Genomic DNA, 24,172 nt, shown 5'->3' with positions numbered 1-24,172 from the left:
TCCTGAAGCCAGAGCAACTTGGGGGGTATTCTGGAAAGAAGAAGACAATGAGAGACAAGATCTCTCCAAATTGCAGGGAAAGGGCCAAAAGTCTATGGATCCCACAAGCAGCAGGTGCCAGTGGCAGGACCTCAGGAGATAGGAGAATGTGAGGCCCTAGGCATGGGAGTTCCACCTGGGAACAGACTGCAGGAACCTGACCTGTGATAGGTGCAACGAATCTGCTCCCTTCTAGTAATTATGTGGGCTCAGACAGTGAGGGCAGTGCAAAAATGGCCCTGGGTTGAAGACTGGAGGCCCCACTCCTGTTTCTGTAAACATTGTGGACACTTGTTTGACTCTGCGGAGGTGAAGAGAGCCCAGCAAAGTCTGAGACTAGGCCAGGCACAGTGGCTCACGTCTGTAATCCCAGCACTTTGGGAGACCGAGGTGGGTGGATCATTTGAGGTCAGGAATTCGAGACCAGCCAGGTCAACATGGTGAAACCCCATCTCTACTAAAAACACAAAAATTAGCCGGGTGGTAGTGGTGTGTGCCTGTAATTCCAGCTACTCAGGAGGCTGAGGCAGGAGAATTGCTTGAGCCTGGGAGGCGGAGGTTGCAGTGAACCGAGATCACATCACTGCACTTCAGTCTGGGTGAGAGAGTGAGACTCTGTCTCAAAAAAAAAAAAAAAAAAAAAGACCGAGACTGAATTTCCTACCAGTCAGGCAAAATGGACTCATAAAGAATATTTAGTTTCAATTAAAATATAATAAGATAAATCCAAGTTGGTGGAGTAATCTTTATGTCTTCTATAGTAGTAGTAGTATGTTTACTGTTGTTATTTTTATTGCCCTCCTGCGAAGCAGAGGTGGCTATTTGGTGACTCTATAAAAATTTTTTTAGAGAAAAAAACACTCTAGTATAAATTTTAATTCTTTGGCCTGTTTTTAAATGACACAAACTTGCAAATTAAAGTGGAGGAAAAAAGAGCTTTACAAGTGAAGAGTCTCAATTCACTAAAACAATGCCAACAAGATAAGCTTGCATAGAAGAATTTTCAAATTGTTACTGGCTACATGCTTAAAAAATTAGAAGTGCAGGTATTGGGCTGGGTGCGGTGGCTCATGCCTGTAATCCCAGCACTTTGGGAGGCTGAGGTGGGCAGATCACTTGAAGTAAGTAGTTCGAGACCATCCTGGCCAACATGGTGAAACGCTGTCTCTACTAAAAACAGAAAAATTAACCAGGTGTGGTGGTGCATGCTTGTAATCCCAGTTACTGGGGTGGCTGAGGTGGGAGGATTGCTTGAACCCAGGAGGTAGAGGTTGCAGTGAACCAAGATCATGTTACTGCACTCTAGCCTGGGCAACAGAGTGAGACTCCATCTCAAAAAAAAAAAAAAAAGTGCAGATGTTATAATCATAGTGCAAAACCATGACAATTGTGGTGTCTTTTACTGCCTAAGGTTGAGATATGGACTATAGTACCTCCAGTTATCACAGTTTCTGGTCCTTTAATAAATGATTTCTGACAAATACCTAGTATTTCTACCAAATGCCTGTCCCTATACTTGCCCTGACCAAAGTGGTTTCATGAGTGAAGTCTTCACTCCACCCAGAGGAACTCCTATACCTAACCTACCTGCATATGTAAAGGGGACCCTAGTTAATATGGCAGATCCATTTAACTCACTGTAAGCATTTTACATGTTGACCACATATACAGTTATCAAGAACCAGCCTTTCAACCAACAACACAGGACATCTATTCTTGAAGAGCTCCCTAACTTTCCTCAGTATAGAATTGTCTGCCATTAAGTTGGTTGGTTTGTCATACTCCAGAAAGATAGTCTAAGATAAAAGTCTCCTTAAACTAGGATACATATACCCTCATGGACACACAAAGACTTTTCTTTTCTTTTCTTTTTTTGAGATGGAGTCTCACTCTGTTGCCCAGGCTGGAGTGCAGTGGTGTGATCTCAGCTCACTGCAACCTCCACCTCCCAGGTTCAAGCAATTCTCCTGCCTCAGCCTCCCAAGTAGCTGGGATTACAGGCATGTGCCACCACACCTGGCTAATTTTTGTATTTCTAGTAGAGACGGGGTTTCACCACGTTGGTCAGGCTGGTCTCGAACTCCTGACCTCATGATCTGCCCATTCGGCCTCCCAAAATGCTGGATTACAGGTGGGAGCCACCTCACCCAGCCACAAAGACTTTTCAAAAGGTACCCATGAACAGGTAGTTTTAAATCAATCAATGTCCAGATTCAACTTCCAATGGTTCACTTTCCTAATATTAACTAGGTCAAGAAAGTCTCTGGGTCCAAAGCCATGCTTACTCCACTTTACAAAAGAAAGGCACCACCCAAACCTTAATGTGTTGCATTGGAAGGGGTGGAGGGCAATTTAGCCTTCAGGGCAAACCAAATGGAAATCTCAGTTAGTGACCATTCAAAGCACCATGAACCTATGAAAGCTTCCTGTCTTTCCCTGTCTTACACACATTTCTGTTACAGGTGAAGCCTAGTGTTAGAAACTCAATATGGTAGAGTGGAGAATAATGCAAATTTTTGCCTAACAACTTTGCCTTTTCTTCTCCCAGCTATTGTCAAAGAACACATGGATCTTTAGGGATGAGGCCCAAGAACTCAAAGCAAAAGGAGCATTGGAAAGAAATATTGAATGCTTAAAAAAAAATGGCTTTTTCATGTAGTTAAGGGTAAGCATTTTTTCAGCTATTCTTAACACTTGTATTGAATCCTAAAAATGGCTTTTCTCTTGTAGTTAAGAGTAAGCATTTTTTTCCAGCTATTTACTTTAAAATCACTTCAATAAACCAAAGCTATATAGGCGGGTACTGCTGCTTCTTAGAAATGTGACTAGAATATTTTCTAGAATTATCAAATTTTTTGAGATACATTGGAATAGATACGTGGGTAAAACATTCACATAATTTTTTATAGACTTCATATGCATTATTTAAAAAGGAAGTTGACAGGCATGGTGGCTCATGCCTGTAATTCCAGCACTTTGGGAGGCTGAGGCGGGCGGATCACCGAGGTCGGGAGTTCGAGACCAGCCTGACCAACATGGAGAAATCCTGTCTCTACTAAAAAAATACAAAATTAGCCGGGCATGGTGGTACCTGCTTGTAATCCCAGCTACTTGGGAGGCTGAGGCAGGAGAATTGCTTGAGCTGAGGAAGCGGAGGTTGCTGTGAGCTGAGATCGCGCCATTGCACTCCAGCCTGGGCAACAAGAGTGAAACTCTGTCTCAAAAAATAAATAAATAAATAAATAAAAATAAAAATAAAAATAAAAAATAAAAAGGAAGTTAAAAACCTGTGTTATCAACTTACATCATAAAATATTTATTCTATTTACAAGTCATCCTAATTCATCTCATTCTCTATGTTTATTTTCTACCTCTTTATAACAAAAAATCAAATTATTATCTGCCTCCAGATCAATTACTTTTAAATAATATATGCCCCCTTTCTATCTTTAAATATATAGGAAAAGTTTAGTCATAGTATCTACTAAAGATAACTATTTCTGTTTTTCATATTTATTTGATGATTTCCAAAAGGCAAACACTACAATTTGATACACACACACTCACACACACACACGTGCCAATATTTAGAGAAGGAATAACATGCCTTTTAAAAATCATATGCTTCTTCCTATAAATATCACATAATTTTATCTGTAAATTACATTGCATTGCTACAAATTAAGTGAATTGATTTACTGTCTTGTCTTGTTTATAACTTATTATATTAGATCTACATTATTTTAATCTTGACTGATTTTATTTTACACAATCCATTCTATCATTTATTTCCCAGTGTTTTTTTATAAAGCTTCTTGAAATACATTAATACTTTTGAACTGAAAATACATTAATACATTTGAACTGAAAATACATTAATGCATTTGAATTGAAAAGACATTTTCTTGGTTTGTAGGTTTTTAGTAGGTTTGACAATGAGGACTGGTTTTGCCAATTCTGTTGGATGGTGTTTTCTGCAAAGTTAGTAATCTAAAACTGTAGCCCTGAGATTTTGTTTTTTAAAAAAGGTTGTAAGCAAACGATAAAAACATTTTATCAAAAATTACTTGATTGGCAATGGCATAATTAAATTACTAATATTACCATTTCCCCAACCCTTTCTGGCTATATCTAGTTGAATAAGTTGCTTTCAAGTAAAACAATAAGGGATATAATTAAGAGTCATTTAATAAGTCTTGATATAGCCTTTTGTTAGAATTCCCAGAAAGAGAAAAAGCAAATGATTCTAATAGCTTGGCAACAAATCCTTTTGCAGGTCAGGTCATTTCTAATCCATTGCTTGCAACAAATTTGAAGGAGGATCTTAACAAATTGTTACTCGATAGACCATTAAAATTACTTTTGATGGCAATAATAGTAATAAATTGTGTTGTTATTTTTGGTAAATAACTCAGAAGTTCAAAGAATTGAGTGGCATCACTGTAACAAACTCCTTCCATTCTATCTACACATTTGCATGGACAACATATTTCAGCACTTATAACTATAACAAGTAAAATTGGGAAAAAATTGATGTTAATTTTAGCAGTAAGTTATATTCATCCATAAGTACATCTACAGGTACATACTATTCATCTCATTAAGAGATACATTGCTGTCCAAATTTATGTTTAGGTTATTAATTATTTATCAAAGTATATATAATGTGGTGCTTTGGTTAGTTATGCTCTAATTTATATACATATTTTTGTTTCAGAGAAGTATGATACAGTGATCGCTAAAAGATTTGCAAACATTAAAACATATCCCATTAGGAAAAATTATGGGAAAGAAGCAGAATAAAAATATAAGTTTGAGGAGAAAAAATGAAATGTATAAATATTTAAAAGTTAAAAAATAACTTGTTATATGTTTTGTAAATTTACGATGATGTTTCAAAGCATTACAGTATTTGGATGCCAATAGATGCATTAAAGTGATTGGGTAACAATTTTGTTTTTTATTTATGTATTTATTTATTTATTGGAGACAGAGTCTTGCTGTGTCACCCAGGCTGGAGTCCAGTGGTGCAATCTCAGCTCATGGCAACCTCCGCTTCCTGGGTTCAAGCATTTCTCCTGCCTCAGCCTCCCGAGTAGCTGGAACTACAGGTGCACGCCACCATGCCCGGCTAGTATTTTTGTATTTTTAGTAGAGATGGGGTTTCATCATGTTGGCCAGGCTGGTCTGGTCTCGAACTGTTGACCTCAAGTGATCCACCCATCTTGGCCTCCCAAAGTGCTGGGATGACAGGCATGAGCCATTGTGCCTGGCCCACAATTTTGTTTTAAAATGTCGATACTGAATTTCTGGTTTCCAGTCTGGTATGTAAGGAGCTTAAAAGTGGCCACTCGGTCCTGACAACAAGTAAAAACCGAACGAACTGACAAATCTACAACTCTTCTTAGATCCATCAGAGAACTGAGGTCACAGGGCAAACCAGTATTCCCAAAATTGGAGAGAGTAACAGGCAGATAGAGAGAATATTAGCTTACTAAAGCAGAAACCCACAAGCAGAGCTACCTCCCCAGGAACCAGTGCTGGAATAGGAAAATTTAAACTGACAAATCGCTGGCACCTCAATGTGGACAAGTCTAAGAGTTCAAGAAGCCATGGGGACAAATACTTTTGTGACTTTTACCTCCAGGAGCTCAAGCAGGGCCTCAGAGTGACAGAGCAAGACCCTCTCTCTTAAAAAATACATAAAAATAAAAATAAAAGTGTATACAGAAAGGAAAAAGATCTAGAAAAACCAACTTGATATTGAAGGAGAAGAAAATGTCAGAAAACTGACACTATCTGACTTCAAAACTTACTATAAAGCTACAATAATCAAGACAGTGTGGTACTGGCAAAAAGAACAGACAAATACATCAATGGAACAGACAGAAAGCCCAGAAATAGACCCAGACAAATATATAGAGAACCAATCTTTGACAAAGGAGCAAAGGCAAGCAAACATAGACCTTTCAACAAATGGTGCTGGAACAAATGGACATTCACATGCAAAAAAAAAAAAAAAAGAAAGAAAAAATTAACCTAGACATAAGCTTACATCCTTCACAAAAATCAAATGTAAATGCCAAACTATATGTAAATGTAAAATACCAAACTATAAAACTCTACAGAAGAAAACCCAGATTGGTTTCTTCTGGGTATGGTGATGACTTTTTAGATACAACACCAAAGGCATGAACCATGACAGAAACAATTGATAAGGTGGACTTCATTAAAATTAAAAACTCCTGTTCTGCAAGAGACTATGTTAGGAGAATGAGGAAACAAGGCATAGACTGGGGGCTGGGCGCGGTGGCTCACACCTGTAGTCCCAGCACTTTGGGAGGTTGAGGTGGGCGGATCACTTGAGATCAGGAGTTCAAGACTGGCCTGGCCAACATGGTGAAACTCCGTCTCTATTAAAAATACAAAAATTAGCCAGGTGTGGTGGCACATGTCTGTAATGCCAGCTACTTGGGAGGCTGAGGCACAAGAATCGCTTGAACCTGGGAGGCAGAGGTTGCAGTAAGCCAAGGTCATGCCACTGCACTTCAGCCCAGGCAACAGAGTGAAACTCTGTCTTGAAAAAAAAAAAAAGACATAGACTGGGAGAAATTATTTTAAAATGATACAACTGATAAAGGACTGTTACCCAAAATATACAAAGAACTCTAAAACTCAACAATAAGAAAACAAACAGCTGGATTTTTAAAAATGTGCTAAAGACCTTAACAGGTACCTCTCCAAAGAAGATCTACAGATGGCCAGGAAGCACATGAAAAATGTTCAATATCATATGTCACTAGGAAATTGAAAATTAAAACAACCCACTATACACCTATTGGAATGGTAAAAATTGAAAACATCGATACCACCAAATGCTGGCAAGGACATGAAGCAATAGGAGCTCTCATTTATTGCTAGTAGGAATGTAAAATGGTACAGCCACTTCAATCTGCAGTCGAATGCTCTACCTCTGGGCTATACCCGCTCCTGGTACAGCCATTTTGGAAAACAGTTTGGCAGTTTCTTACAAAACTAAACATATTCCTACCATGCAATCTAGCAATCACACTCCTTGGTATTTATCCGAATGAACTGAAAATGTATGTCCATACAAAAACCTGCACACGGATGCTTATAGCAACTTTATTTATATTTTCCAAAATGTGGAAGCCACTAAGATGTCCTTCGGCAGATGAATGGATACACTGTGGTACATCCAGACAATGGAACATTATTCAGCACCAAAAAGAAATGAGCTAGCAAGCCATGAAAAGACATTGAGGAACATTAATTGAATATTATGAAGTAAAATAAGCCCATCTGAAAAAGCTACATGCTGTATAATGTGAATTATATGATGTTCTACAAAAAGTAAACTATACTAAAAAGAACAGTGGTTGTCAGGGGTTACAGGGAGGAAGAGATGAATAGGTAGAGCATAGAGGAATTTTAGGGCAGTAAAAATATTATCTGTATGGTACTATCATTGTGGATACCTGTCATTATACAATGTATAGCTATGAGTTTGGACAATGTAAAATTTTATCCAAACCCATAGAAGGTATAACGTTAAGAGTGAACCCTAATGTAAACTATGGACTTTAGGTGATAACGATGTGTCAATGTAGGTTAATGGATTGTAACAAATCCATCAGGCTGGGGCAGGATATTCATAGCAGGGGAGGTTGTGCCTGTGCAGGAAAGGAGTATACAGGAATTCTATGTACTTTCCATTCAATTTTGCCGTGAACTTAAAATTTCTCTAAAAAATAAAGTTTATGAATTTGTAAAAAGGTTAATACTTACAATATTCCAGAAATTACATCTTTTATAACTACTTAAAGAAGCAGATACCTAAATTTTATTTACTTATTTTGTGTATTTATTTATTTGAGATGGTGTCTCGCTCTGTCACTCAGGCTGGAGTGCAGTGGTGTGATCTCGGCTCCCTGAAACCTCCACCTCCCAGGTTCAGCGATTCTCCTGCCTCAGCCTCCTGAGTAGCTGGGATTACAGGTGCCTGCCACCATACCCAGCTAATTTTTGTATTTTTAGTAGAGACGGGGTTTCGTCATGTTGACCAGGCTGGTTTAGAACTCCTGACCTCTTGTGATCTGCCTGCCTCGGCCTCAAAAAGTGCCGGGATTACAGGCGGGAGCCACCACACCCAGCCTGATATCTAAATTTTAGACGTCTACTTTAAGCTGTATAAGAAGGTATACAGTTTTTTCAAAATTCCTTTAGAGATTGTGGGGAACAAAATTTCATGAGTCCTAGTCTAAGACAGTGGTCCTCAACAAGGATTTCATCATCCTCTAGGAAGCATTTTGGAAATCTGTGGGCCATCTTCAGTTGTCATAATGGTTGGAGGCAGCTACCAGCATTTAGTGGGCAGGGGCCAATGAAGCTAGACATCTTGCAATGCATGTGGCAGCTCCACATGAGAATTTTCCCACATCCTGCAAGATTTCTGAAAGTCCCTGCATAATATTTAAAATTATTTGAGCTTGAGTGTGCTAGCTCATGCCTGTAGTCCCAGCATTTTGGGAGGCCTAGGCCAGAGGATCACTTGAGCCCAAGAGTTTGAGGCTGCAGTGAGCTGTCATCACTCCACTGCACTTCAGCCTGGGAGACAGAGCAAGACGCTATCTCTAAAAAAAAATGATTAAATAAAAAACTTAGAAAAATAGAATTATTTGAGTCTAGAATCTGCCTTTGTTTTGCATACAATCACAAAGTATTTCTGCAACAGTTATGATAGACACAGAATTTTAGAGGAAGGCAATTACTATGTACATCAAGGAAGATTGCACTTTGTTTTGTTTATAATTTTACCAAAAGGCATTCACCATTTGCGAAATCACACCCTGACAGCAATGCCACTCTTGGGATTTGAGCTCTTATACCATGCCCCCATAGCAGTGTGCCTATACACAGGAGGTTAGAGATTCCATTTAACAGACTTGGGATCAAATATTAAATTAATGGAGACATATGAAATATAGGATGTCACTGAATTTTTTTTTTTTTTGAGACAGAATCTCACTCTGTGGTCCAGGCTGGAGTGCAGTGGCACAATCTCGGCTCACTGCAACCTCCACCTCCCGGGTTCGAGCGATCCTCCTGCCTCAGCCTCCTGAGTAGCTGGGGCTACAGGTGTGCACCACCATGCCAGGCTAATTTTTTGTTGGATTTTTAGTAGAGACGGGGTTTCACCACATTGGCCAGGCTGGTCTCAAACTCCTGACCTCAGAAAATTCACCCACCTCAGCCTCCCAAAGTGCTGGGATTACAGGTGCAAGCCACTGCGCCCAGCCAGAATGTCACTGAATTTTATTAACAGAGTGGTTAGAAGATATTTCATAGTATTACCATTCAATTATTTTATGTGAGATAATAAGAACAAGAAATCTACAAAGAAAAGAACACACTGAAATTATTTATTATTGTTTGTGTTGCCCATGGTTGGTGTTTTTCTTGTTTGTTTGTTTTAGAGACGAAGTCTCACTGTGTTGTGCAGGCTGGAGTGCAATAGCTATGTACAGGTACGATCATAGCTCACTATACCCTTGAACTCCTGGGCCCAGGTGATCCTCTTGCCTCAGTCTCCTGGGTAGCCGGCACTACAGACATGCACCACCATGCCCAGCTTTCACTCTTACTCTGTCACTGTTCCCAGAAGTCTACGTACTATTTCTTTATAGCTTCATGTTGTATTGTTTTATTTTCTTTCTGTACTCCAGTCCCTGTCACTTACCAAAGGATACAGTCTTGTGGTCATCCTAGTAGTTCAATATGCCCTTGGCTTCTACAACCCATGTAATAGCCATTGAGGGAATATCTGAATTTCTTTGTAAACCTGCTATAGAGGACATTGTTCTTTGGATTACTCAATGCCCCTTACACAGTGACCCTCTGAAACAGTTATCTCAGAACTCAGGCAGGAAAAACTAGTTCTTCCTGATGGCACAATTCAGCTTCTAGATTTTGAGAGTGATAGAATGACTGTGTAGCTCCCTTTGCTATAGCTGCTAAAAAGTCCAGGATTTCTTACTGAAATTTTTCTCCTTTTATTCTGCTTCATTTCCTGGCTTCTGCCCATATTAATTTCTCTGAGTATTGAATCATCTGTGCTTTTAGGGAAAGCCTCCTTAAGATACACAAATCAAAAAACTAACACGTCACCATGTCTTCTCTGCTTGCCCCACACTGTCGTCTTGCCTAGTGAGAACCTGCACAAGGAAGACCGGATGTTCTGGCTTTTGAGTGCTTTTATTTCATTCAGGTCTCTGCACAAATGTCACCTCCTCAGAGAGGTCTTCCCTGACCTTTATACCTAAAACATCCCTCCTTCCTCCACCCAGTCACTCTTTTCTCTTATCCTATATTTCTTCATAGTACCACTACTACATATTTACCTGTTTAGTGGGCAATGACTGCCTTTCCCTCAGACTCCAAGTTCTCTGAGGACATAGTCTATTTTGTTCAGGGCCACAACCCCAGTGTATAGAAAAATGCCTGGCACATAGTAAGAGTTCAATAAAGAGTTGTTAGATGAAGGGGCCGGGAGCGGTGGCTCATGCCTGTAATCCTAGCATTTTGGGAGGCTAAGGCAGGTGGATTACCTAAGGCCAGGAGTTTGAGACCAGCCTGGCCAACATGATGAAACACCATCTCTACTAAAAATACAAAAAATTAGCCAGGCATGGTGGCGTGTGCCTGTAATCCAGCACTTTGGGAGGCCGAGGCAGGTGGATCATGAGGTCAGGAGTTCAAGACCAGCCTGACCAACATGGTGAAACCCCGTCTCTACTAAAAATACAAAAATTAGCCAGTCATGGTGGCACGTGCCTATAATCCCAGCTACTTGGGAAGCTGAGGCAGGAGAATCACTTGAACCCGGAAGGCAGAGGTTGCAGTGAGCCGAGATCGTGCCATTGCACTCCAGCCTGGGTGACAGAGCAAGACTCCATCTCAAAAAAAAAAAAAAAAAAAAGTTGTTGAATGAAGAAATCATTCAGTGAATCAGTTAAATCACTGTTGCCTAACGACCTAGAGAGCTACTGATATTGACCGACTGCCTTCTCCAATTTACAAGAACATACTGAAAGCTACACATTTCCTTTGATCTTACCTTGGTTGTGATAACACAGGGCCACAGCTAGTGTTCCTGTTAACTGTGACGCACACCTAACCACCTCCAAATTTAGGCCGCCCAAATGACCAAAGCCCAAACACTGCAGAGGTCTCTCCAGGGCCCCAGTAGCCTAGAACCAGACTCCAGGTGGTAGTGCGCTCTCAAGAAATGGTTTTCAGGCTAAAGGGAGGTAAGCAAGGGTTGGGTTCTCTGCCTGTTTTCGGTTCCCTCTGCATGACTTGCCCAATAACCGTTGCCTTTCACCATTTCTTCCTTCTGGAAAAACTCCATTCAATGGTCCTGTGGTCACCATCCTTGGCAAAATCTGCAGAAGAGTTCCTCTTAAATGTCCAACAAGTGGTTTTTGGCTGGGCATGGTGGCTCACGCCTGTAATGCCAGCACTTTGGGAGGCTGAGGCAGGTGGATCACCTGAGGTCAGGAGTTCAAGACCAGCCTGGACAATATGATGAAACCCCATCTCTACTAAAAATATTTTTAAAAAATTAGCTGGGTTTGGTGGCGCGTGCCTGTAATCCCAGCTACTCAGGAAGCTGAGGTGGGAGAATTGCTTGAACCCAGGAGGTGGAGGTTGCGGTGAGTCAAGATTGCGCCACTGCACTCCAGTCTGGGTGACAGAGTGAGATTCCGCCTCAAACAAACAAACAAACAACAAGTGGTTTTTAATTGCAGAAGGTAACAAAATGCTTTAAAAAACAGTTATGTAGTCTCTTACCAGTACTTTTTTTCTCCCAGTAGAGGTGTAAGATGTGATGGTGCCTAGTTTATATGCCACAAAAACTGATTACTCTGAATGAATATGCTCCTTCCAGAAGCTACACAAGTGAGATACAGGTCTTCCGAGTCAGGTTCTGTCCGTTTTAGCCAAATTGAAATAGTTAGGCCTCCTGGAGGAGGAAAATTTCAATCCACATCTAATGATCCTTTTCTTTCCATGGACTCAGTGAGTAAATTGGTCCCTTCGTTGTGAACCAAGATTACCTCAGTATATAAATCTCCATGTCTTTAACACACTGCCACAAATTCAACTAAGTGGGGCTGTTACAAGCCACTAGTGTTAGCACAACATTGTCCTAAGTGCTGTAGGTCACACGAAAGAAATAGATAATGACCTTGTTTGTTCTTCATCATCCTAACTCCCTTCAGTTCTTTGAGATTTGAAATCAGAATAATATTGCTTCTCTTATCCCTCTAGAAAATTTTAGAAACATAATTTGGATCAAGCCTTAAACACTAGGAGAAAGGCACTAATGGAAAACATGAAGCATTTACCCTTAGTAGTACTATCAGCCCATCTCTCTCCGAGGATCAGGGTTATACAATCCCATGATGTAACTTCCCCTATGGTTTTTCAAACATCATTTTAAATTTCAGGCATTGAACAAGAGAGCCAGTATGGGCTGAATTGGAAGCATTAACAATGTGAGATTTTACTGATGGAACTGAAAGGGGCTCTTTTCAGAAAACATATTATAAAAGAGTTTTCTAGACAAAAAGAAAATGCACTTCTTACCTCCTACCAACAAGTAGCTGTTGGGAAACAGTGTTTTTGCTTGCATAAGGGCCCTTGCGTGACCCGAGTGGAAGAGGTCAAATATTCCATCGGCGTATACTCTGACAGGCCTGTCAGCTGTGGGAGAAAGAAAACACTGTTAACAGAACTGCAGAATGAGGAATCTCAGCTACCTTCCATCAGTCATAAGAAACTTTCTGGATAAGACACAATCTCTACATACCATCAGTTTCACATCAGTGCATGAAACTAATTTTAAAGAGGTTCTTCTGAAGACATCAAAGCAGAGCAAAAATATAACAAAATTAAGATCAAACCAGGGAACACACATTTTTAGCCAACAGAAAAGACAAACACAGAGCACTGGGGAGTTGTCTTGACCCGGACTGGAGTCTAGGTGACTGAGCCAGCAGAGTCAGCCCAGCTGAGACACATAGGCAGGAGTAACTGAGGAGCTCAATGGAAACAGCAAATGGCTTAATCCTTGAGTCTGGCAATCCTGAATGAAGACCCCAAGTCCCTGTTCCCAAAGGCAATGATGTACTGGAATCTGCTCACATGGTTCACCTTACACCTTTCTTCCCAACTCCAAGTCACGTTGGTAGCCTGAAATCAGCCATGGTAGAATGCTTCCACAACAGAAATTGGCAAATGCTACAAATCAGGGCTTATTTCCTGCTGGAGGACCAGCTGTTAAACCTTTACCAGCATACCACTGCAAGGCCACTCCCTAACCTCTTTGGTATAATAAGAGATGAGGGACATACGCCTCAAAGGGAGGAAAGTCAGGATGTAATGTTGCATGTAGAAGTGGTGCTCAGGGCCGAAGATGAGCAACAAACACTATAGTCCTTCCTAGGGAGAAAGGCCAAAAGTAAAGAGGTCTCACAGACAGTGGCATACAGTGCTTTAAAAAGTGCTGTTCCAAGAGGAAGAGGGACACACTTCAGTACAGCACCCCTGGGAACCAGGAGACTGGGATAACACTATTGCTCAGCCAGGCCAAAGACCCATCCCCTTCAAGTCAGAGAGAGAAATTGAGTATAGACTTCCATCAATTTGGTAGACAAAGCAAGTCACAAAATTATTCTTTTTAGCTGGTTGGAGGAAGGACGTTGCAGCTCTATTATATCCCCATCCTGATAGTCTGGAAGATGCCTGCTACATTTATATAGAAAATTCCGTATATTTTGCCAACCTTGACACCTTTCTAGACTCTCAACAAAGGAACTAGAATGTGAAAATCCAAGAAGGGGATTCAAAAATGGATGACAGGAGAAAGAAGTAGTTTCTCATATCAAAGTGCATTTTAAGCACCCTTGTCACCTCTTCTCTATGGCTACAAACAACATAGAGATATTTTATTCTTGCAGTGAGAAGGAAAGAGACATATGTGGCCACAATAGTGTTGTTGTTGTTGTTGTTGTTGTTGTTGTTGTTTTTCTTTCTTTTCTTTTCTTTTTTTTTTTTTTTTTGAGACAGAGTCTTGCTCTGTCGCCCAGGCTGGAGTGCAATGGCGTGATCTTGGCTCACTGCAACCTCCACCTCCCGGGTTCAAGCAATTCTCTTGCCTCAGCCTCCTGAGTAGCTGGGATTACAGGCACTCAGCACCACATCCGGCTAATTTTTGTATTTTTAGTAGAGACGGGGTTTCACCATGGTGGCCAGGCTGGTCTCAAACTCCTGACCTTGTGATCCGCCCACCTTAGCCTCCCAAAGTGCTGGGATTACAGGTGTGAGCTAATAATGTTCTTTAAAAAGAAATACAAGGACTATCAGTTAAATATGGTGAATTGAACACACAGATTATCTCTACTTTCTCCCAGAAACACCACAACAATTACTAAGAGTTAAAAGTTAAAGAGTTAAAAGTTAAAAGTTAAAGTTAAAAGTTAAGTTAAAAAGATAGAATCCTCCCGAGGACAGAGAAAACAAGAAAGGCAATGTCAATGGATGAGAGACTTCAACAACATTATGGAAAGTTGATTGTCAAGTGTTGAGTGTCTACAGGGAATAAGAATCAGGGGTGAAGAAGGTAGAGAAAGGGACCACTAGTTTTCTTTATAAGCTAAGAGTACTACTGACTTTTAAAAATAGTCGGGCGTGGTGGCTCAAGCCTGTAATCCTCCCGCTTTGGGAGGCTGAGGCAGGCAGATCACCTGAGGTCAGGAGTTCCAGACCAGCCTGGCCAACATGGTGAAACCCTGTTTCTACTAAAAATACAAAAATTAGCCAGATGTGGTGGTAGGCACCTGCAATCCTTGCTACTTGGGAGGCTGAGGCAGTAGAATCACTTGAACTTGGGAGGCAGAGGTTGCAATGAGCTGAGATTGCGCCACTGTACTCCAACCTGGGTGGCAGAGATAGACCTTGTCTCAAATAAAATATATATATAGTATGTATTACATTGATGTTATAAAAATAAATTTTCTAAAAAGACAGAAATCAATGCCAACTTCTGTTGAATGATCTTTAAGACTTAGATTTAAAATTGTGATTATCTCTTGAGGCAATGCAACCTCATTAATTTGGAACATAAAGAAATGTTACATTAATAGATTCAGATGGTACAATGTTTCTAATAAATTAAATTTCTCTAATAAAAAAAGTTGAGAGACTTTATGTCAGATAGGGAATTGCAATTATTTCCAATTATACACAATTTTGAACAAACAGAATTGCCTTCATAGGATTATACTGTATTCTAAATAAGGCACAGTAAATAGAAAATGCTTTGAAATAACAAACTGTCTAATGAGGGAGCCTTGCTTTGAATGTTCTTATTCAATTTGAATTCAATTGAGGAAAATTTGTTTTAAGATATAAACCCCAGGGGAAAGCAGATGGCAGTTTTGTAAAACTTTTTGTTATTGATTCAGAGGTGATCAAGAGAAATGAATTCAGGAAGCAGGGAGGAAAGAAAAGTAAAGAAAGAAGATGCAATTACTGAGAAAAAAAGGCCATTTAGTAAATCTGAAGAGTATTTACAAAGTTGATTTTGCAATAAGCTCACTTTTTAAAATTGTGGTGTGTCAGCAATTTCCAGACTGTGGGAAACTCTCCAGGACTCCCCTCCCCTGCCAAAAAAGGACCCTGATCTTTCATCTCTTCAACAAATAAACTTCAAGGCAAAAAAGAGAGAGACAGAAAGAAAAAGAGAAACGAAAGGGGGAAATGCAGATTGAAAGAGATTTAAAAAACACATCATCCTACCGTAAAGTATGGACATTATTTGGATTGGGTTCAAACAAGCTATATATAAATGATGACATAAGATAATTAGAAATTGGAACACTGGATATTTGGTGATATCAAAGAATTATTGTTAATTTTTTCAGGTAAGATGATGATACAGTGATTATGTTTAATAAAACCAGAGTTCTTATTTTTCAGACATATATACAGAATGCTAGGAAGTCTGGGATTTTGTTTCAAATCGTCCAAGAGGACAGAGTAGACGGAGGTGTGCATGGTGCAAGACTGGCCATGGGTTAGTGGTTGTTAGGTATGAGTGACAGGCACAGGAAGGTTCATTATACTGTTCTTCTACTGTGTGTGTTTGAAATACTCTATAATAAAGCTTTAAAAAAAACAGAGTATGGCTTTTTAGTTTGTATATTGATCTGTTTTAATCTTTTGTTTGAGATTCTGGATATGCTTTTAGGCATCTGGTGACTCTCCAGAGCATCTATGTGAGATACCACTGACCTGTGAAGCTGGAGGTTTGGCAATGACCAGAAGTCAATTGAAAACAAAAAAAGATGTCAGAGTACAACTATCCGTGGCATGGTGGAGAGACATTAAGGTGGCTCCGAATGATCTCTGCCTCCTGGTGCTCATGCCTTTGTGTAATTCCCTCCCCTTGAAGTGTGTGTGGGACCTGTGCCTTGCTTCTAACCAGTAGAATATGGGAAAGGTGGCCGGGCGCGGTGGCTCACGCCTGTAATCTCAGCACTTTGTGAGGCCGAGACGGGCGGATCACGAGGTCAGGAGATCGAGACCATCCTGGCTAACACGGTGAAACCCCGTCTCTACTAAAAAATACAAAAAACTAGCCGGGCGAGGTGGCAGGCATCTGTGGTCCCAGCTACTCGGGAGGCTGAGGCAGGAGAATGGCGTGAACCCGGGAGGCGGAGCTTGCAGTGAGCTGAGATCCGGCCACTGCACTCCAGCCTGGGCGACACAGCGAGACTCTGTCTCAAAAAAAAAAAAAAGAGAGAGAGAGAGAGAGAGAAAAGAAAAGAAAAGAAAAGAAAAGAAAAGAAAAGAAAAGAAAAGAAAAGAAAAGAAAAAAAGAGTCCATCTTGCTAACAGACTCACTCTCTTTCTGCACTGGTGGCTTTGAAGAAGCAAGCTGCCATGTTGTGAAAGGGCCTATGGAGAGGGCCACATGGCAAGGACCTGCAGGTGGCCTCTAGGAGCTGAGGGTGGCCTCTGGTCGACAACTGGTAAGAAGCTGAGCCCTTGATCTTACAGTCACAAGGAAATAAATTCTAGTAACAACCTGAGTGAGCCTGGAAGCAGATCTAACACCAGTCAACCTCCAGATGAGAACTGAGCCTGGGGTGACACCTTAAATGCAGCCTGTGAGACTCATGACGTTTGCTCTTCAAAAGACATTTTTACAAAAATGAAAAGGTGAGTCATGGACTGGGAGAAAATATTTGTGAAATATAGGACTTGTATCTAGAATATATGAAGAACTCTCAAAACTCAGTAAGATGAACAACCCACCACTCAGTTAAATAAAGCAAAAATATTGAACAGACATTTCACCAAAGAAAATAAATACAAGGATGGCAAATAAACACAAGAGAAGATCCTCAATAACATTAGTCATTAGGGAAATACAAATGAAAACCACAATGAGATAACATTTCATACACACTAGAATGGTTAAAAAATGTTTTTTAATTGACCATACCAAGTGATGGTGAGAATGCAGAGCAACTGGAACGCGAATACACTGCAGATAGGAATTTAAAGTGGTACAATCGCTTTGGAAAGCGGTTTGGCAGTTGGTTAAAAAGTTAAACACACATCTGCCGTACAGCCAAACAGGAGGCAATCACCAACCACGTTACGTTTAAATTCACACTATTGTGGGGTATGTTAGGCGTTTCTTGGTATTTGCTTCAGATTCAAGCAACAATAAAAGGGTGATTGATCATCTTTGATTATGGCTATTAACAAGGCTTGGATTGTGGCTATTTTAAGGCATTTAAACCGTACCTTAGAAATACATACAATTCACAAAACATATGTATTTCATTTAATCTTTGCATCAACCCTATGAGGTAGTCAGGTGAAAGTAGACTTATCATTTCATGGAGGGGCAAATGGAGGCTCAGCGAAGTTAAGCAGCTTACCGAATGTCATACAACCAATTTACCATGATATTTGGGTGCAAATCAAACTCACCACTCTTTCTTCTACCTTGTTGACACCTGCTAGAAAACTACATGCTGATATGAATTCTTGTCTTTAAAACAAAACAGAAACTATTATTAAACACCCAGTAATTATGGCAACTAGTACTGTTTTTTATACAACTGATGTGCGAAAAAGGTGGCACAAGTTAAGCTTTTAAAATCTTACAGTTACATACTTATTGTATATACTATTTAGTTTTATATAAACTTTGCAATTACCTTCTGCTTATCACTAGCCAGTGATACTAGCTAATGATACTATTTTCTGTAAATGATTGTGATTGATGTTTGCTTTTTAAAATACGTTAAAGTTTTAGAACAGAGAGTATATATAAAGAAAAAGTATTAAGTAAATTATATCACAGATGGTACATGAATAACGCAGATTCATTAAGGCGGCTCTTGAAAAATGTAGTCAGGGAAATTCTACACACTGTGGAAACAGATAATACAAACTTCCTTTTTGAAAAGGAAAATAGAAAATCAGAACCGAGATTCCCTTTAAAAAAAGTCAGTTTAAGGCCAGGCACAGTGGCTCATGCCTGTAATCCCAGCACTTTGGGAAGCTAAGGTGGGTAGATGGTTCAAGCCCAGGAGTTTGAGACCAGCCTGGGCAACATAGCGAAACCCCATCTCTACAAAACATACAAAAAATAGCCAGGCATGGTGGCACATGCCTGTGGTCCAAGCTACTTGGGAGGTTGAAGTGGGAGGATCAATCGCTTGAGCCTGGGAGGTTAAGACTGCAGTGAGCTGTGATCACACCACTGCATTCCAGCCTGGGTGACAGAGCGAGACCCTGTCTCAAAAAAAAAAAAAAAAAAAAAAAAAAAAGCAAAGAAAAGAAAAGAAAGGAAAAGGCAGTTTTAATGAAAAGGAGCCTGTGAAACAATCTCCCAGACTTTTCCTTTATGTCAAGACAGAGGATTGATTCTCCATGCATCGGAATACATACAGCACCGTGTATGCGCATAGCTCCACAGCTGGACTAGCTAAGACCAAAGGTGCCAATTCTGATTGCTTTTTCACTTTATTCTGCTCTTTCTCTTGAAGTTTCATCACCCTTGTGACTTCACAAACAAGGTCAAAAAGCTAAGAGGTATGGGCAGAGTTTGTCATTACCTCTTCTAGAATTTGTACCCCAGCCCCTGTTTGGGCAGTTCTAAATTTGTAAAACACATTTTAGGCGATTATATTATGTCACAAAATATGGCTAGTGTAGGAGATGGTAAGAGAGTCCAGTTATAGCTATAATCTAGGCCAGGCACAGTGGCTCCTGCCTGTAATCCCAGTACTTTGGGAGGCTGAGATGGGCAGATCACTTGAGGCCAGGAGTTCAAGACCAGCCTGGTCAACGTGGTGAAAGCAGCTCCACTAAAAATACAAAAGAAAAAAAAAACACCAAAAAACTTAATCTTGAAGAGCATTATCAAATACCAAATTCTGCTATGTTTTGTCTTTTTTGAGGGCACGCTCAAGACAGTGCCACAAACAGGTAAATTGCTTACGACTCTTGAAACCAAACCCTTCTTGAAACTCTTGAAAGCAAACCCTTCTTGACCAAACCCTTCTTGAAATTCTTGACCAAACCCTTCAAAAAAGTAACGTTTTTCTTGTTTTCTTAAATGGTAATCAAACAGCAAGATTCTTAAAAATTCTCTGAGCTTTTCTGCTAACAGTACAATGCTCCAACAATTACGATATTGGATAATCTCCCTGCCACTCCTTCTAACTACTGCCAACAGTTGCTCTTATGCAGTGGTACTCAAAGTGTGGTCCCAGGACTAGCAGCAGCAGCAGCATCACCTGGGAACACACCACCACGCCAGGCTAATTTTTGTATTTTTAGTAGACATAGGGTTTCACCATGTTGGCCAGGCTGGTCTTGAACTCCTGACCTCAAGTGATCTGCTCGCGTCGGCCTCCCAAAGTGCTGGGATTACAGGCATGAGCCACTGCACCCGGCCTGATATTTGAAGTTCTAAATAAAGAAATTTCCAACAGAAGTACCCTGGCTAGGTACTCATCAACATCACGGATTTTCTTATATAATTTCCCAGGGTTATCACCTAAGGTTAGGGGGCAGAATTTCTCTTCTAAAGATCAGGAGTTCATCTTTGTTCCATCTCACTCTCCCTCTAATGACCTGTATTCCACAGAATCCACCACACGGTTATTTCAAAATACACCACCATCTTATTACTGCTTAAACTGCTTGGCAGTAGGCAACGCACAGGTGCCCAATTTCACCCAGTTAGCTTGATACCAGCTCAAAATACCAGAACAAACTCTCTCTGCTTCTATTTCCAGAGGAAGAACTACTTCTCTTGTCCCAAACTTTCTTTCTTTCTTTTTTTTTTTTTTTTGAGATGGAGTTTCATTCTTGTTGCCCAGGCTAGAGTACAGCTGCTCGATCTCAGCTCACTGCAACCACTGCCTCCCAGATTCAAGCAATTCTCCTGCCTCAGCCTCCCAAGTAGCTGGGACTACAGACATGCACCACCACACCTGGCTAATTTTATATTTTTAGTAGAAACAGGGTTTCATCATGTTGGCCAAGGTGGTCTCAAACTCCTGACTTCAGGTGATCCGCTTGCCTCCAAATTTTCATTCTTCACTCACAAAATATTTATTGAGCACACAGTATGCAACAAGTGTTTCTCTAGATACTGATAAAACAGTAGTGAGCATGGCATAGTCCTGCCACTACAGAAGATCACAACTACTGTCTGTCTGAGCATGTTTTCACTTAGCTCCATGGCCTGCCGTGGACCATGATTCATAAGAGAGTTTGTTGCGGTAGGCAAAGCAGGGGTTTGAGGCGAAATGGACTTGGGGGTCAAATCCCAGCTCTACCCAGTCAGCTAGGACATCTGACAAGTTACTTTTCAGTTCTGTAAGTCTCCTTTGCCTCCTCTTCAGAAAGGATACAATAATAGTTATCTCATATGGTCTTTGCAAATAATACACAGCATCACATTGAGCAGATATATACAGATATATAGTAAGTTCTACTTCCCTTTCCTTTCCCTAGAAAGGTAGAGACCCTTTCAGTTTGGGCCTGATGCTCATCCTTTAACTTTAGGTCAAGTCTGTTTTCTTCATGACCACCTGGACTTTTTTTTTTTTTTTTTTTTTGAAACGGAGTCTTGCACTGTTGCCTAGGCTGGAGTGCAGTGGTGCAATCTCGGCTCACTGCAACCTCTGCCTCCCGGGTTCAAGCGCTTCTCCTGCCTCAGACTCCTGAGTAGCTGGGATTACAGGCATGTGCCACCATGCCTGGCTAATTTTTTGTATTTTTAGTAGAGACGAGGTTTCACCATGTTGGCCAGGCTGGTCTCTAACTCCTGACCTCAGGTGATCTGCCCACCTCGGCCTCCCAAAGTACTAGAGTTACAGGCATGAGCTACCATGCCCGGCTGGCCACCTGGACTTTTCTTTGGCATCCCTTGGATATATTGCTTGGTTGGTATTTCTGTGTGTGGTCTCCAGACCACTAACTTTAGAATCACCCTGACTGTCTGTTTAAAATGCAGATGCCTTGCCTGGGCCCATCCCAGATTTGGGAAGAAGGGAATGAAACAGGAAATCTACTTGTTTAACAAGCTTACCAGGTGATTCTTTGTACACTGAAGCCTGGGAACAACAGCTTTGGCTGCTCTGTACTACCTCCCCAACCTTGTTTTGCCTTTTTCAAAAGCAACTCACACAAAAGCTTTCTAATTCTGCCTACTCTGCTTCTCACTTCACTCTATTGAAGGCTATTCTTATAGGAAGCACAGTGTCATGGTTGAGAGGTCAAGCTCTAAGACAAATAGGTTTGAGACCAAATCCCAACTTTACCACTTACCAATGGTTCTCCCAGTGTGATCCCTGGAGCAGTAGCATCACCTGGAAACTTGTTAGAGATGTAACTTCTTGGGCCCCACCCTAGTTGGACCGAATCAGAAACTCTAGGAGTGGAGCCCACCCATTTGGGTTTTTTTTTTTTTTTTTTTTGAGACGGAGTCTCGCTCTGTCGCCCAGGCTGGAGTGCAGTGGCACGATCCTGGCTCACTGAAAGCTCCGCCTCCTGGGTTCACACCATTTTCCTGCCTCAGCCTCCCGAGTAGCTGGGACTACAGGCGCCCGCCACCGCGCCCGGCTCATTTTTGTATTTTTAGTAGAGACGGGGTTTCACCGTGGTCTTGATCTCCTGACCTTGTGATCCGCCCGCCTCGGCCTCCCAAAGTGCTGGGATTACAGGCGTGAGCCACCGCGCCCGGCCCCATTTGGGTTTTAAGAAGCCCTCCAGCAGATTCTAATGCAGGCTCCAGTGTGAACCACTGCCATTTACTAGTGAATGACCTTGTGCAGATTCACAACTTCTCTAAGCCTTCATTTCCTCCTCCGTGAAATACTAAAACTACTAATCACACAGAGTTGTGATAGTGAAATGACATGATACATATAAAGACCTTAGTACATTGTAAGTACTTAATAAATATCCATTATTATTATTAGGCAAACTGTTCTTCATTCCATGGATTCTTTCAAGTTGGGGTTTTTTTTTTTGTTTTTTTTGTTTGTTTGCTTTTTTGTTTTTTTTGCAGCGGCAACTAGAAACCATTGAGTTATGCCATGTTCTTTTTATTTTATTTTATTATTATTTTTTGAGACAGAGCCTCACTCTGTCACCCAGGCTGGAGCGCAATGGTGCGATCTCAGCTCACTGCAACCTCCACCTTCTTGGTTCAAGTGATTCTCTCACCTCTGCCTCCCAAGCAGCTGGGATTACAGGTGCCTGCCATCACGCCTGGCTAATTTTTGTATTTTTAGTAGAGATGGGGTTTCACCATGTTGGCCAGGCTGGTCTGGAACTCCTGACCTCAAGTGATCTGCCTGCCTCAGCCTCCCAAAGTGCTGGGATTACAGGCGTGAGCCACCGCACCCGGCCGAGTTATGCCATGTTAAATGGCTTAAAGTTTACCTGTTCAACTAGTCTTGTTTGTCACCCCATCCCAACCAACTAAAACAACACTCACTTACTCCTACACAGCTCTCTATTTCTGGGTCTTCACTATTCCCCTTCTACCTGCCTGCAATACCTTTGCATCTTCTGCCTACAGAGTCCAAATCTTACTTCTCTTAAAAGGTCTGTTCTGCTTCCTCCCGGAAGTCTTGCCTGATCACTTAGGCCAAATGAATCTGCCATTCTCTAAGAATCAATTATCATCTGTGTTGCAGGTTTTAACGCCTAAGCACCTGCATACATGCTATTAATGTTTTTTATTTCACATCTAGTTGTCTTGTCTCCTGAAAAACAGATGGTACCTTATAATTCTTTCCAAATCTCTTCCCTATCCATCCTCTGGCACAATGCTAAAGGGATGAATGAATGAACAAATTTCTATAGCACACCCCACTCTTTTTAAGGCACACTTGAAATGTTTTTTAAAAAATTCATACTTTAAAGAATGGTAATAATTATAGTAGCTTAGGTTTGTATATGCCTTCATGGTTTTAAAAATGCTTTGGAACTTTCAACGAATCTAGTTATCACAGAAACCTTGTGAGGTAGGTATTGTTGTCCCTGTTTTGAGGAAACAGATTGAGATCTTTCTAGTGACTTGTCCAAGGCTGTAGAACTAACAAGTGATAAAGCCGGGGCTCAAACTCCCTGTATTCTGATGCATCTTTTTCTTGGCTCCTTTGGTTGGTCTGGTTTATCACTGCTAGTGTTTACCCTTCTTTACCCTTGCACTGTGTTATAATCTCTAAGTTCAACTCTCTGCTTGAAAGCAAGTGCTGCTCCTTAATGATGGGCCTTTCTGATACTTTTTTTTTTTTCCTTTTGAGATGGAGTCTTGCTCTGTCGCCCAGGCTGGAGTGCAGTGGCACAATCTTGGCTCACTGCAATCGCCACCTCCCGGGTTCAAGCGGTCCTCCCACCTCAGCCTCCCAAAGTGAGTAGCTGGTACTACAGGCGTGCGCCACCACACCTGGCTAATTTTTGTATTTTTAGTAGAGATGGGGTTTCACCATGTTGG

At 40.9% G+C, this 24,172-nt stretch overlaps 1 protein-coding gene across 4 annotated transcripts in view; it reads right to left on the bottom strand.

The window, feature by feature from the left end:
* Positions 1-24,172, bottom strand: part of PCYT1B (phosphate cytidylyltransferase 1B, choline) — a 115,502-nt gene that overhangs the window by 37,103 nt on the left and 54,227 nt on the right. For all 4 annotated transcript variants that reach the window (XM_007991319.3, XM_007991321.3, XM_007991317.3 and 1 more), the window contains exon 3: positions 12,712-12,828. In XM_007991319.3, the coding sequence (XP_007989510.1) occupies positions 12,712-12,828 (117 nt within the window). The remainder of the gene's footprint in view (positions 1-12,711; positions 12,829-24,172) is intronic.

This window comes from Chlorocebus sabaeus, chromosome X, assembly GCF_047675955.1.
Source record: "Chlorocebus sabaeus isolate Y175 chromosome X, mChlSab1.0.hap1, whole genome shotgun sequence".
NCBI lineage: Eukaryota > Metazoa > Chordata > Mammalia > Primates > Cercopithecidae > Chlorocebus > Chlorocebus sabaeus.
The sequence above is the reverse complement of the archived record's forward strand: the minus strand, read 5'-3'. Positions and strand labels throughout refer to the sequence as shown.